This window comes from Nipponia nippon, unplaced genomic scaffold, assembly GCF_047370975.1.
Source record: "Nipponia nippon isolate SJK-2023a ecotype South Korea unplaced genomic scaffold, ASM4737097v1 scaffold_27, whole genome shotgun sequence".
NCBI classification, from domain to species: domain Eukaryota; kingdom Metazoa; phylum Chordata; class Aves; order Pelecaniformes; family Threskiornithidae; genus Nipponia; species Nipponia nippon.
This window is the reverse complement of record NW_028262344.1, coordinates 4,385,392-4,398,976: the sequence shown is the minus strand read 5'-3', so window position 1 is coordinate 4,398,976 and position 13,585 is coordinate 4,385,392. Positions and strand designations below refer to the sequence as shown.

The following is a 13,585-nucleotide window of genomic DNA, read 5'->3' as shown; positions in this document are numbered from 1 at the left end:
GCGCCGCCGCCACCGGCGGTTGCCACGGCGACCCGCCGCTTTGGCGTCACTTCCGCTCCGAGGCCACGCGACTTCCGGGCTTTGCGGCGTTCGCGCCTTTTCCCCCCCCCGCCCCTTCCCCATGGCGGGCTCGCGGTGCCGGCGGCCCCCCCCGACCGCTGACCCCTGACCTCTGACCCCGTAGGTGACCTGCGGCCTGGGGGGGCCCGGAGGGGGGTGAGGACGGGGGGGTTTGTGGCTGCCCCGCTCGGGGGGGGCCCGGCGGGGGGGCGATGGGCGCCCGGCGGGGGGCTGGTGCCTTTTGGGGGTCCCTGGGGGGCGGCTGAGGGTCCCTGGCGCGGGGGGCTCCCGGGGGACCCCCGCGAGGGTCCTGGGGGGACCCTGGTTTGGGGAGGGGGGTCCTGGTGCTCGGGGGGGCTGGGGGGTCCCTGTAGCGTCCTGCGGCCTGGGGGGGCTTGGGCCGGGGAGTTTTGGGGCGGGGGTGTCCTCGGGGGGGTCGTGGTGCTCGGAGGTGTCTGGGGGGCTCCCGGTGCCCTGGGGGGTCTCTGTGCGGGAGGGGTGTTTAGGGGGGGTCCTGGGGGCTGTGCAGGGCTCGTGGTGCCAGGGGGCATTTGGTGGTCCTGTGGCCAGGGTGGGACTGGGGGGCTGCGGGTGTCCTGCTGCCGGGGGGTGACTGGGGGTCCTGGGGTTTTCCTGGCACCAGGGTGGGTCTGGGGGTGCCCTGGTGCTGGGGAGGGGGGCGGTGACTGGGGGGGTCAGCCGTGTTTTGGGGGGCGAGGGGGGCAGTTTGGGGGTGGGGGTTGCCTCCAGGGAGGGATTCGGGGCGACGGTGATGGCCGGGGTGTGCCGGGCTCGCTTTGCCAGGCTTAATTTGCCCAGATCCTTAATTTGCCCGTTTCCTTGCCAGATCCTCCATTAAAATCCCGCCGTGTCCGGCCCCGCCGCTCCGGCCCGGCGCCCACCATGTTCTGGGAGCAGGCAGCCGCCACGGCGCAGGGTTTGCTGGCCCCCCCCTCCGCCGAGGCCTCCACCTTCACCAGGCTGCCGGTTTCGGCGTACGCCGACTACTCCCAGCCCTTTCGGCTGGGCGAGCGCAGCTTCAGCCGCCAGTACGCTCACATCTACGCCGCGCGCCTGATCGAGATGCGGCCCATCCTGGAGGAGCGGGCGCGGCAGAAGTGGGGTGAGTCGGTTTGGGGAGTAAGCCCCCTCTTTGGGGGAGGAGGGCAAAGCCGCGCGGCTGGCGCAGCACCCGCTGGAAGCTCTTCGGTGATTTTTTGGCAAGTGCTGGCCATCCTTTCCTAAGCTTAGGCACACATTAGGGGTCGAATAACCCTTTGGGGGTTTTGGGGGGATGGTTTCTCTGCCGGACATGTCCCAACCTTTCTAAAATCAGCTTTAAACATCAGCTGTGTGGAGAAAACCTTTTTTCTTTTTGGCTCACCGGGCCAGGTCAGAGCTCTTGCTCGCTGTCGGGAGCACGAGTGAAGCGCAAGGTTTGTCATGGCGAGGGGCTGGCGGGCGCCCCGGCCAGGAAGCGGGCTGTGGGGGGCGCGAGAGGCGCCGCTTGCGCCGGGGGGGCCGTTTCCTCGCCCGGCAGAGCCGTGTTAGCGGTTAGTGGGTGGGATCCTCGTGCTAGAGAGTTTCCATCCAGCGCTGCCGTTATGCCTTCAGATGAAGCAACTGCCTCGCCGCTGCCAGAGCGCGGTGGCTAAGCTTTCTGACAGGCCTCGGCGCGGCGCATGGCTCCTCGAGCGTGGTAAAAGGCTGTTATCGAATTTCACCATCTCGGACCAGCCAAGCTTTCAGCTTTGCCCTTCTATGGAGGTTTTTGGGCTTGGCCGCTTGTTTTTCTTTCTCTCCCCGGCCCCGTGGGCTGCACGGAGTGAGGGGAAGCAAAGCCCGCACTGGGCTGTGCCGGTTGCACAGCGGATGTCTTTCCTTGGCCGGCCACCCTGCGCCGTAACCCTGGATTTTGCCGAGGTTGACGGGAACCAGCAGTTTTGTAAAGCTCCACTTCCCAGAGTCATGTGATGGGACGAGATTTCTGGCGTTTGTCTCACAGCGAGAAGCGCCTGCAGGCAAAATCTGGAGAGAGCAGCCCCCCTCCCCCTAAACACACACATTTGGAGGGTTAGAGCCAAGAATAAGAAACTAAAACGGGATTGTTTTTTCTGACTCCGAGTGTTTGCATTCCTGGGATTGATGAACCTGTGTTTCCAGCTCCGCTGAGCCCAGGGTGCCGGTGATGGCAGCGGGGTGCTTTCCACCGGAGAGGAGTCACGTTCAGCAGGCGTGTGATTAGCAAAGGGAGAGTCTGGGGGGGAAAAGGTCACCCCACCGCCCACAGCCAGAACGGGCGACCCGACGGAGGAGCTGGCGCGGCAGCGGGCTTCGGCCGTGTTGTTCTGGGAGAGGAGCCTGGCAGCTCCCGCGGCCCCGGCGCAGTCCTCCTCCCTCCCGCGCTTGAGGCTCGGGGTGGATGGGCTTCACAGCTTGATTTAAGCAGCAGGAAATAAAAGTCCTGCAGACACGTACAGGATGGGGCTGGAGCATCTCTGGGTCCTGGTGGGTGAGGTGAGAAGTCTTGGGCTCAGCCTGTGGTGAGGGAGGTGCATTTTTTGCTGTCTGCACGTGCTCCCCAGCCACGGAGACGATGAAGCGCTGGGGCTGCAATGCTCTCTGCACCTCCTGAGGTGCGAGTTGGTTCCCCCGGCCCGTATCCCCCTGGTAAAGCCCAGGACCAGGCACAAGCCTTTCGGGCAGAGGAAACCCTGCCCTCCCCAGCAGCCTGTCTTCATGCTGGGATCTTCCCAAATGCCCGGCTGCGATGGGGATCCTGGCTTCCAGCAGGAATCCCGGGCAGAGGATCTGGCCCTGGCAGAGGCAGAGGTCAGACTTGGGGGTGGTGAACGATCTCTCTTGCCTGTCAAATCTGAGTGGAATGTTTGGGTCATCCGGATGAGGAGCAGGAACACCAGCCCCTCGTGCTCAAGGGCAAGGGCACCAATTCCGTGCCCAGGTGGGACAAACCTGGACCTGTGCCCCCTGCAGAGCTGGAGCTGTGGTCCCAGCGGGAGCTCTGCACGCTGTCCTGGGTGGTGGCCAGGAGCTGTGGGTCCCCCAGACCCTGGTGTGACCCAGCTTTCCTCCCCCTCAACGCGGAGGAAATGCCTGCAGGCAGTGCTGGCTCTCTGGCATGCTCCATTGGCCCCATCTGGCCTACACATGTGGATTCGGCTCCATGCCTCGAGGAAGAGCAAGAGGCTTTGCAACATTCCCTCGCCGCCTCTTGCTGGCCTGGACGTTCAGGCCCTTTCAGCTGGTCCCGGCCAGCCTTGAACCTTGCCTGCCCTCGCAACCGTCCCCGAGGCCGGCTGAGCCCCGTTTCTCTCTGCAGGGAACGGCGTGGTGGTGAGGAAGCTCTGCGAGCTGCGGGCGGGCGAGAAGTGCTGTGTGGTGGGGACGCTCTTCAAGGCGATGCAGCTGCAGCCCTCCATCCTGCAGGAGATCAGCGAGGAGGTAACAGCGGGGACGTTCCCTCCCGCGGGCCCCCCCGTCCTCCTCCGCATGGCTCTGGGGGACGTGCCAACACACGGCCGGCTTCCCATCGCTTCCCTCGTGCTCGCTGTGGCCGAGCAAGTGGGAACTGCCCGGGCCTTGACCTGGGGAGCTGGTGTATAATCTTCTCTGTGCCTACCCTGTCCCTAGACACCGCCACTCTTGCTGCCACCCCTTTGGGCCAGTGCGCATCGTGTACGTGCCTGCTTGGTGTTGCTTTTCCTGCCCTTGGAGGGTTTGGATCCAGCAGAGCAAACCTCCTTTCCCTGCTGCAGGGGAGGAGGATGAGGGGGGCGTCCGGGGAAGCTCTGCCGTCCCCATGCCGTGCTGGGGGCCCATCTGCTCCCAGCCAGCTCACAGGGAGCGTGTTGGGAAGTTTGGAGCCTGCTCGTCGCAGCATGAGGTTAGCCCCGTGCCTGCCGGGCAGGGTTCAAAGGGAGCGGAGTGCTTGCCCGGGCGATGATTGCAAACACGTTTCCCGAGGCGAGCCAGAGCGCTGTCTCCCGCCGCCTGGCTGAGCCGCTTCCTCCTTGGCCGGGGAGCCACGCTCGTGTTTGCTTCGCCAGGGCGCTGCAGGGAAGCGTTAAGCGAAACCAGCTCGTCCAGGCGGTGTGCAGCTGGCGAGCAGCGCCGAGAGCTGCCGGGGCCTCCAAAGCGCCGCTTTCAAAGCGGCAGCGGGGGTGTTGGCCGCATCGGCGGGGGGGGCCGCGCCGGCGGCTCTCATGAGTCACGCGCCCGCGCTCTGGTTTCCACGAGCGGGGTTTGGCTGGGGGGAGGAAGGGCCCTTTGGGGCAGCTCGCCTTGCCGAGGCCATGACAGCCTGCCCTGTCCCCCCGCAGCACAACCTGGTGCCTCAGCCGCCCTTGCCCAAGTACATCCACCCCTCCGACGAGCTGATCCTGGAGGACGAGCTGCAGCGGATCAAGCTGGAAGGAGCTGTCGAGGTGCAGAGGCTGGTGACAGGTAGGGGACGATGGCTCTGCAGTGGGAGCCACCTCACAGGCCCTGGCCGGGGGCTGACCGTCCGCTCTCTGCCGTAGGGACCATCTGCGCCGTGTACGGCTCCGAGCAGGATGATGGCAAGTTCCTGGTGGAGGATCACTGCTTCGCCAACCTGCCCCGGCCGCTGCCCTGGAAAGGCCCCGACTCGGACCGGTGAGTCTCCGCAGGGACAGGAGCGGGGCTGGCACCGCCGTATCCGGAGCCCCTTGGTGTGGGCAGCCCTGGCATCGCCGTGCAGGCAGGGATGGGCGCAGGCAGGGAGCACAGTGTGCTGCCCGAGCCTCTCCGCTTAGGTTCGTCCTGCTGGTGTCGGGGCTGGGGCTGGGCAGCGGCAGCGGCGAGTCCTTGCTGAGCACGCAGCTGCTGGTGGACGTGGTGACGGGGCAGCTGGGCGCCGAGGGCGAGCAGAGCTGCGCCGCGCAGATCTCCCGCGTCATTCTGGCGGGGAACCTGCTGAGCCAGAACACGCAGAGCCGGGACACCATCAACAAGGTACGGCGGGGAAGGGGCCTTCAGCCTCGACGCTGCTCTCTGGGGCCCGGGCTGGCACGGGGAGGCCCGTGGAGGTGGGGAAGGAGGAGTCAGAGAGGGCACGGGGTTGTTCCCTCACTCTCTCCCCACTGCCCCAGGCCAAGTACTTGACCAAGAAGACCCAGGCTGCGAGCGTGGAGGCCGTGAAGATGCTGGATGAGATCCTGCTGCAGCTTTGCGTAAGTGCTTGGAGCGGGATAGGGTTGGCCGGGGACTTGGGTACCTTCTGGGGGAGGGAGCCTGGCTCCCGAGCCAGGGAAGCAGCGCTCTGCCAGCAGCCCGAGGGTGCGGGGTGGCAAACGCCCCTTCCCCGGCCCCCACCTTCTCTTTGAGCACCGCATATGGTGCTGTACAGGAATGCGGCAAGAAGGGGAGGCAGCGCGCAGCCCAGCTTCAGATCCCTCTCCTGGCATCTGGTCTCTGTGGTGAAGCCAAGCGGGGCTTCCTGCGGGGAAGTGGCGGGAGCCAAATCAGGGAGTGGGCAGAGCCGGGGATTTGCTCTGAGCCCCTTCGAAGGAGGGTGGCTGGGCCATCCCCCGTAATCCCCGCTCTGCCGGCAGACCTCCGTGCCCGTGGACGTGATGCCTGGTGAGTTTGACCCCACCAACTATACGCTGCCGCAGCAGCCCCTGCATCACTGCATGCTGCCCCTCGCCAGCGCCTACTCCACGCTCCGGCTCGTCACCAACCCCTACCAGGCCGACGTGGACGGCGTCAGGTAAAAACACCTGGTGTGCCAGCAGCTCTGTGATAACTGCTGGCGGCATGGGATCGCGGGGCAAGTCACGGCAAGTACAGCTGTCAAATCTCTCCTTCTTTCCCCCAAAATGGTGTAGGTTTTTGGGGACCTCAGGGCAAAACATCAGCGACATCTTCAAATACAGCAGCATGGATGACTACCTGGAGATCCTGGAGTGGACGCTGCTGGCGGGACACATCAGCCCCACGGCCCCGGACACGCTGGGTAAGGCGAGAGCTGGGTGGCCGCCAAGGCTGGGGGGGTGTTTGCCCTCGAAGGGGTGCAAGGTGCAGGTTCCCCTCCTAATTTCCATCCCTCCCAGGCTGCTACCCCTTTTACAAATCAGACCCTTTCATCCTCACCGACTGCCCTCACGTCTACTTCTGCGGCAACGCTCCCCGCTTCCAGTCCAAGCTGCTCAAAGGTGAGTCCCGCAGCCTGCAGGGCCCCCGATCCTCGCTCGGGGCTGGGACCCTGCCCCGGGGTGCTGCCCGAGGGCTCACCTGCCTGACGCCTGCCTGTTTTTGCAGGGGAGGACGAGCAGCAGGTCCTGCTGCTGACGGTGCCCACCTTCAGCACCACACAGACCGCCTGCCTCGTCAACCTGCGCAACCTCAGCTGCCAGCCCATCAGCTTCTCCGGCTTCGGGGCTGAGGACGATGACGGGGACATGGAGGTCAGGCACTGACTGAGCAGGCAGGGCACGGACTCAATAAACCCCTGGCCCCTCGGAGGGCCCTGGCGCCCTCCGCCTTTGTGTCATCCCCGTCTGCCCTCCCGGGAGGGCTGGCACAGAGCTGCCGGGGGCACAGGAGAGAAGAGACGCTTGTACCAATATAACTTGATTTATTTGTGTAACAAAAAAACTGTGTGGAGGGGACAGGGGCTGCAGCTGCCTCCGCGTGGGCCCTGCCCTGGAGAGTGGGACCACCCCTGCCAGCCCCGCTGTGCCGGGAGACGGGGACGGGGCGAGGGCTGGGTCCTGCTTCACCCCCTCCCTTGCCAGGCAAGGGCTGGCGCTGCCCAGCCCCGAGGGACGGGGCAGCACGTCCTCTCCTGCCGGGCTCTGGAGCCTGGCAAGGGGGATGCTCCGCAGCCGCCCAGCCTTTGGGGCGAGCGTCGGCATGGCGTGCCCTGCAGTCGAGGAAGCAGCGCGGGTGAGAAGCCGGAGCCCACCCGGGGCGGGCTACCCAGAGCGGGCTGCCCGGGGCTCGAGGAAGGCTTTAGAAGCAGATGCCGGAGCCTGCTGCAGGCAAAACCAAACCGGCCGCAAGCGTCCGGCCTTGGCTCGAGGCAGGAGCGAGGGGACGAGCATCTCCTAGTCACCAAAGTTCACGGTGTAGGTCTCGGCCGTGGTGAAGGGCTGCGCCGTCCCCGTGCCCAGCTCCCAGGCCTCCGTCTCCGTCACCAGCTCAGTCACCACCTCCGTTTCGGTCTCCATCTCCCAGGTGCCGGCTGTGGGTGGCTCTTGGCTCCAGGGCGCGTAGGCAGTGCTGCTGAAGGGGAAGGGCAGGGCCGTGGTGGGCGGCGGGGCCGTGGGGGCACTGGCGGCCGTGGTGGCATTGAGACGCCGCAGCCTCATCTGTTGCCGGAGCTGCATGCGCTGCCGGAGGCGCATACGCAGGCGCATGCGTTCGCGGGGCGTCATGGGGCGGCCGGGCACGATGCGGCGGATGGGCCGGTTCCCGTTCATGGCCATGATCTCCCGGATGCGTTTCCAGTTGGAGCGCGAGAGGACGAAGTTGCACTGGGTGGCCCCAATGTCGTAGAAGACGCTGCAGGTCTTGACGCTGGGGTTGTAGCCCTCGGCCCGAGCCGAGACGCGGTACTCGCCCGGGTTCAGGATGCGCCAGTAGTCCCCACCGCTGGCTGCGGAGAGCGAGGGGAGGCAGCGGGGTGTGAAGGAGGCGGCACGGTGCTGCCGGCACGCCGCCTGGCACCCTGTCCTGCACCATACCTGTCTTGATGTTGTGGTTGATGCCCCCCACGACGATGGTGGCGTTGGCGATGGGTTCTCCCTGCTGGTCCGTCACCAAGCCCTTGATGCCCCGGTGGACCTACGCGAGGAAAGGGGACGAGAGGAGCCATGTGGGGCAGGCGGGGCAGCGCCGGCTCCCTGCCTGGCGCGTCCCGGCACCTACCTGCTCCATGAAGGTGAGCAGCGACTCCTTGTTGTTCTCCCACTCCTGCTGCAGCTCACTCTCGTGGGGGAACTTGTCGCAGCCGAGGTAGACGGAGAGCTCCAGGCAGTTGGTGTGCAGGTAGCTGAAGTCATTCATGGCTGTAAAACAAACCAAGCGCTCACCCAGCCGCTCGCTCGCACCTTCAGGTGGTGGGAGCGCGGGGCGGGCGGACCGACGCCGTATGGCGTGGCACCCACTTACTGCCAGCCCGGGGGTGCCACTTGGCCCCCTGCACGATGCCCATGGCGTTGGTCATGTCCTGCGTGTGGCAGCCCCCGCGGAAGGTCTCGGTCATGGTGAGGTGGGCCGAGGCGTAGGAGATGGCGAGCCAGCGGAAGATGGCGTGGTCGGGCGTCTCCTGCAGCTCGGGGTTGTCGTCCTCGTAGTCGTCTGGCGGGCGAGGGGCGGCCGCTGGTGTCTCGCTGACGGGCCGGGCCGTGTCAAAGGGGTAGGATACCAGCTTCTCCCCACCCTGCAGGTTGGCTCCCAGCACAAAGGGGTTCTTGTCCATCCATGCCATGACAGCCCGCGTCTCCACCGCCACCTGCCATGGCAGGCACGGCAGTGTGAGACACCACGTCCCCATCACTGTCCCACCACCCCGCCCCGTGCCGTGGCTCACCGTGGCGTCCTCAACCAGGTAGTGCTCCGGGATGGGGATGTGGTGGTTGGGGAACTTGTGGGGCACCAGCTTCCTCTCCTCGGCCGCCCACAGCGCCGAAGCCAAGTCGGGGAAGTTCTCAAAGAGGTCGTAGCCCTCCTCCGTCCAGTGGCCCAGCGCCCAGTTGCCCAGCTCGGAGCCCTGCGGGCAGCCCAGGGCAGCGGTGAGCCCGGGGGCTGCATCCCACCGTCCCATCCCACCGCTCCGCCGTCCCATCCCCTGCCCTGCCGTCCCCTTACCGCCTCGCGGGCCAGCTCGTAGCCATCGGGGTTGAGGGAGGGCACGAGGTGGATGCGGGTTTCGGTCACCAGGCTCCGCACCCGGGGGTTGCCGTCATGGTACTCCTTGCACAGGAACTGCATCAGCAGGAGCAGCAGCTCCCGGCCCAGCGCTTCGTTCCCGTGCAGCCCCGCCGTGTACCTGAACTCGGGCTCACCTGCGGGCAGGGTACAGGCAGGATCAGCATGCTGCCTGCGGCAGGGGACAGCAGCCGGGTCGCCCCACACCTCCCCTTCTCACCCGTCTCGTGCTCGCCCGGGTTGTCCGAGATCTCCATGGCGTAGATCTTCAGCCCCCGTGAGCTCTTGCCGATGTTGTAGATGCGGGTGATGGTGGGACACTCCTCGTTCACCACCTTCATCAGCTGCGGGCGCAGGGTGGGGGGCAGGTGATGGGGGACAGTGCTCGGGGGGCCGAGCCCACCCCCCGTGAAGGAGCCCACCCCACGGAGGTGCCCACCGCCCCACGGAGGTGCTCACCTGCCTCATGTCCTTGTAGGTGTGGTGGCGGAAGTCCAGGTTGTCGGTGGAGGTCACCTCGTTCTGCTGGGCGTAGTAGCTGCTGACGGCTGCGGAGGGGACAGGGACACGGCGGTGGGGGGCTGCGGAGCTGCCACCCCCCCAGCCCCCTCAGCCGCCGCTTTGGGGTGGCTCTTACTGGAGAGGGGGCAGCCCAGGACCTCGAGGCGCAGGCAGAGGCTGCCGTTCCACGTCTGGGGGTAGATGCGGATGTAACGGGCCACCATGGGCTCGGGGAACTCAGTCAGCACTGGCGTGTCCTTGTCCACGTTGCCGTAAAACATCTGCAGAGGGGAGCGAGATGTAGCCACGGCGGGGGAGCGGGTCCCTGTTGTCCCCATCCCCCCCAGCCAGCCCGTGTTGGGGTCCCGTACCATCTCCTCGTAGCCATTGGTGTACATCACCCAGTTCTGGCTGTCATTGCTGAAGCCCACGTAGAAGCTGGTGACAAAGTCCTCGCTGCGGGAGGAAGGGGACAGGTTGGGAGGGGAGGTCCCCGAGCCGCTCCCCCACCCCGTGTCCCCAGATCCGTCCCCTCCCGCTCGTCCCCGGCCCCATACTGGATCTGGGAGTCGCGGCCCTGGGTGATGACGCCGGTGAACTTGGTGGTGCGGCGGGTGTCCACCTCGATCCAGTGCGCCCGGCTGTCGTCCTCAGCGCACCAAGCCCCATCGAAGAAATCGTCCTCGTTGGTGCCCGCCTGGGGTGGGGATAGTGGGGGGGACGTGGGTGGGGGGCCCGCTGGTGCGGAGGGTGGCCGCGGGGCGGGCGACCCTCACCTGCATGTTGAGGCGCCCGCGCTGGGCGCCCAGCCCGTGGCGCAGCATGGAGGAGGCCAGGATCTGGTCGTCCTCGATGCGGTGGGACTCCAGGCCGATGGGGGGACACCCTGGGGACAGTGTGGGGGGCGGGAAGGGTGGTGGGCACCCCCCCGCAGTGGGGTGCCCGCTTCCCCCCCGGGACCGGGGACACTCACTTGTCTTCTCCTCTGGAGGGGCCCATTCGTCCTCGTCTGGCTCCCACTTCTTCCCCCCTGGTTTTTTGGGTTTTCCTGGAAAAGGGGCGCATGAGGGGGAGCAGAGCCCAGGGGGCTGGGGCGAGGGGACGGGGATGGGGGGGCTGGCACCCACCTTTGCGGTCCCGGCCCTTCTCCTCTGCCCAAGGGTCCTCCTCCTCCTCCTTGCTGCTGCCGCCTTTCTTGGGCTTCCCTGGGATGGGAGAGTGGCTGCTGGGGACATGCCACCCGCCCAGGGGACATGTCACCTGCACCAGGGACGTGCCACCTGCCCCAGGGACATGCCACCCACCCTGGAAACATGCCACCCACCCTGGGGACATGCCGCCCCCCCTGGGGACATGCCGCCCCCCCTGGGGACATGCCACCCGCCCCGGCACCCATCCCGTCTCTCACAGGGCTTGAGTTTCTCCTCGTCCGTCTCCATCTCGTCCTCTTTGTCCGGGTGTTTCCTGGGCTTCGGGGGGGGGGGCAGCCCGTACTCCACTGCGGGGCGCAAAGGGGGAGCGGGGCTGGGACACCCCTTCAGGGCCGGGGGACGGCGCGGGGGTGCCACCCGCCGGAGCCCAGCTGGGCACGGGGGGAGATCCCTACCCGTGGGGCCGGGCAGAGCCCCCCAGGAACGGGGGTCCTGGGGTGCCCCGGCCCCCCATGGCTCGTCACTCACGGTCATCGTAGTCGGGTCGTAGGAAGCCGTCCTCGTAGTCCCCTTCGGTCACCAGGACGGGCGGCGGGGGTGGTGGCTGAGGGGGTGGCACCTCCGGCTTCGCTGGGGAGGGCGAAAGAGGCCATGCTGGGGGTTGGGGGGGGAATGGGGGTACCCCCGTGTCCCTGTGGGATCCCTGTGCCCCTATGGGATCCCTCAGTCCCTGTGGGGTTCCTCATGCCTCCGTGGATCCCCACACCCCTACTGTGCCCCCAGGGGTCCCCCATGTCCCTGTGGCGTCTCCCATGCTTCTGTGGGATCCCTGTGTCCCTGTGGGATCCCCCATGCCCCTGTGGGGTCCCCATGTCCCCCTCTGTATTCGCACAGGATCCCCGTGCCCCCAAGAGATCCCCTAGGGGGTCCCTGCACCCCTGTGGGGTCCCCTGCACCCCTTACGCAGTCCCCATGCCGCCCCCCCAGCTCCAGGCTGTCCCAAAACGATGCTCCCCTGGGTCCCCAAGGCTGGGGACTGTCCCCCCCACCCCGAGAGGTGCCAGCCCCCCTTTGTCCCCCTGTCACCCCACTTACGTGGCTCCTCGGGCTGGGGCCAGACTCTCTCGGGTTTTTTCCTGCTCGGGGGCTTGCGGGGTTTCTGCTGCCGCCGGATGTACTCGACTGGGGACAGAAAGGGGGTGGCGGTGACTTCAGAGGGACGAGGCGGGGGGACACCCCCTCCCTCCTTTCCTCCAGGCCGGGGGACCCCGGCGGTCCCCCCGCCCGCGCCCCGGCACCGTACAGTCCTCGTAGTCCTCCCGCTCCAGCTGCTCGTTGTAGTCCAGCGTTGGTGGCTCCGGCTCCTCGGGGACCTCTGTGGGGACGGGGCGCAGGGTGGCACCGGGGAGCAGGGAGGTGGCATTGGGGTGCAGGGAGGTGGCATTGGGGTGTAGGGAGGTGACACTGGGACGCAGGCAGGTGGCACTGGGATGCAGGGAGGGGGCATTGGGGCACAGGGTGGTGGCCCCGGGGTGGAGGGAGGTGGCCCTGGGGTACAGGGAGGTGGCCCCAAGACACAGGGAGGTGGCCCTGGGGTACAGGGAGGTGGCCCCGGGGACAGGGCACTCACCAGGCTCGGGCTCGGGGCTCCAGTCCTCCCGCCCCGGCTGCCAGGGCTCGCTCGGTGGCTCCTCCGGCTCCCCTGGGGACAGGGACACAGAGCGAGGGGCTGGCGGGGCCCCCTGGCAGCCCCCCACCGAAGGAAAATCCCGTCGGGAGGCAGGCTGGCGGGGCGGAGGGGTGACCCCGGCGGGACACAGCCCAGCCGGCCGTGGGGTGCCACCGGGAAGCCGAGCGGGACACGGGGGGACGCAGTGGGGTGCCACCCCCCCACCCCAACCCGGTGGGCGGCGAGATCAGGCCCCCCCAAGACTTACCTCGGCCACCTCCATCCTCCTCCTCCTCGTAAGGCGAGGGCTGCTCCGGGAACCGGGGTGTCCCCGCGTCGTCCTCGCCCCGCGGGGGCTGCGGGGTGGCGGGGGGCCCCGGGGGGGTGGTCGGTGGCTCCGGTGGCTTCTTGCCGGAGGGTTTTTTGGTGGCCTTGGGCGGCTTCTCCTTGGGTGGCTTCTCCTTGGGCTTTTTGGAGCCTTTTGGGGTTTTTTCGGAGCCTTTTGGGGGTTTTTCGGAGCCTTTGGGGTTTTTTTCAGAGCCTTTTGGGGGTTTTTCGGAGCCTTTGGGGGTCTTCTCCTTGGGCTTCTTGGGGGGCTTGTCCGCGCCCCTGTCCCTGTCCCTGTCCCTGTCCCTCTTGGCGCCCCGGGCTCTCTCCTTGGGCTTTTTGGTGGGCTTGGGCGGTTTTTCCTTCTTCCCCTTCTTGGGTTTCTCGGGCTCCGTCAGCCCCGGGGAGCCTGGGGAGGGGAGCGGGGGCAGCAGCCGCCCCGCCGCGGGGTGAGGGGCGGCCGGGGCCGGGCTGGGGGGGGTCCCCACCCCCCGCCGCGCCCCGCTACCGGCGCAGCCCCGACCCGCGGTGCCGCTGCCGCCCGCTCACCGGTGCCGGTGCCGGTGCCGGTGCCGGTGCCGACGCCCAGGTCGGTGCCGAAGCCCAGGTCGGCGCCGTCCCCGTCCCCGTCCTCGCCGTCGCCGCCGCCGGGGCCGAGGAAGCCCCGCAGAAACGCCTCGATCTCGGCGTCGGTGAGCGCGGGCGGCGCGGCGGGGCCCGGGGCGGCCCCGGGCAGCAGCGGCAGCAGCGCGGCCGCCAGCAGGAGGCAGGAGCGGGGCGGCCCCGCCAGCCCCATCGCCGCGTCCGCCGCACCGGCCCCGGCCCCGGCCCCGAGCGCCCGGGCGGGACCGGCGGGGGGCGGGCGCAGGGGCCGGGGGCGGCACCGAGCTGCGGCGGGGCTGAGCGGCACCCGCGCCGCACCGGGAACGGGAACAGCGGGGACAGCGGGAACGGCACCGGC

The 13,585-nt window shown here is 67.9% G+C and overlaps 2 protein-coding genes across 4 annotated transcripts; one reads left to right on the top strand and one right to left on the bottom strand.

Annotated features, from left to right (window-relative positions):
* Positions 1–77: 77 nt before the first annotated feature.
* On the top strand, positions 78–6,576 carry POLD2 (DNA polymerase delta 2, accessory subunit). The gene is made up of 11 exons (XM_087762782.1): positions 78–180; positions 908–1,183; positions 3,401–3,522; positions 4,401–4,524; positions 4,602–4,716; positions 4,857–5,055; positions 5,193–5,273; positions 5,655–5,812; positions 5,931–6,058; positions 6,156–6,257; positions 6,364–6,576. Exons 2-11 carry the CDS (start codon positions 964–966, stop codon positions 6,519–6,521), a joined length of 1,407 nt encoding a protein of 468 aa, XP_087618908.1. The 5' UTR covers positions 78–180; positions 908–963; the 3' UTR covers positions 6,522–6,576.
* An 83-nt stretch (positions 6,577–6,659) lies between these two features.
* On the bottom strand, positions 6,660–13,466 carry AEBP1 (AE binding protein 1). Of its 3 annotated transcripts, none has more exons than XM_087762741.1 (21): positions 13,174–13,466; positions 12,566–13,033; positions 12,259–12,330; positions 11,932–12,003; positions 11,724–11,810; positions 11,157–11,258; positions 10,886–10,975; positions 10,605–10,682; positions 10,451–10,525; positions 10,254–10,363; positions 10,035–10,174; positions 9,849–9,933; positions 9,614–9,758; positions 9,436–9,524; positions 9,197–9,320; positions 8,917–9,113; positions 8,639–8,818; positions 8,218–8,560; positions 7,975–8,114; positions 7,791–7,890; positions 6,660–7,702 (listed from the first exon to the last, which is right to left on the bottom strand). In XM_087762741.1, exons 1-21 carry the CDS (start codon positions 13,418–13,420, stop codon positions 7,152–7,154), a joined length of 3,495 nt encoding a protein of 1,164 aa, XP_087618867.1. In that variant the 5' UTR covers positions 13,421–13,466; the 3' UTR covers positions 6,660–7,151. The 3 variants fall into 3 exon arrangements, with proteins under 3 accessions (XP_087618867.1, XP_087618868.1, XP_087618869.1); XM_087762742.1 differs by having other exon boundaries at positions 13,180–13,466; XM_087762743.1 differs by lacking the exon at positions 12,259–12,330.
* Between the last annotated feature and the right edge of the window lie 119 nt (positions 13,467–13,585).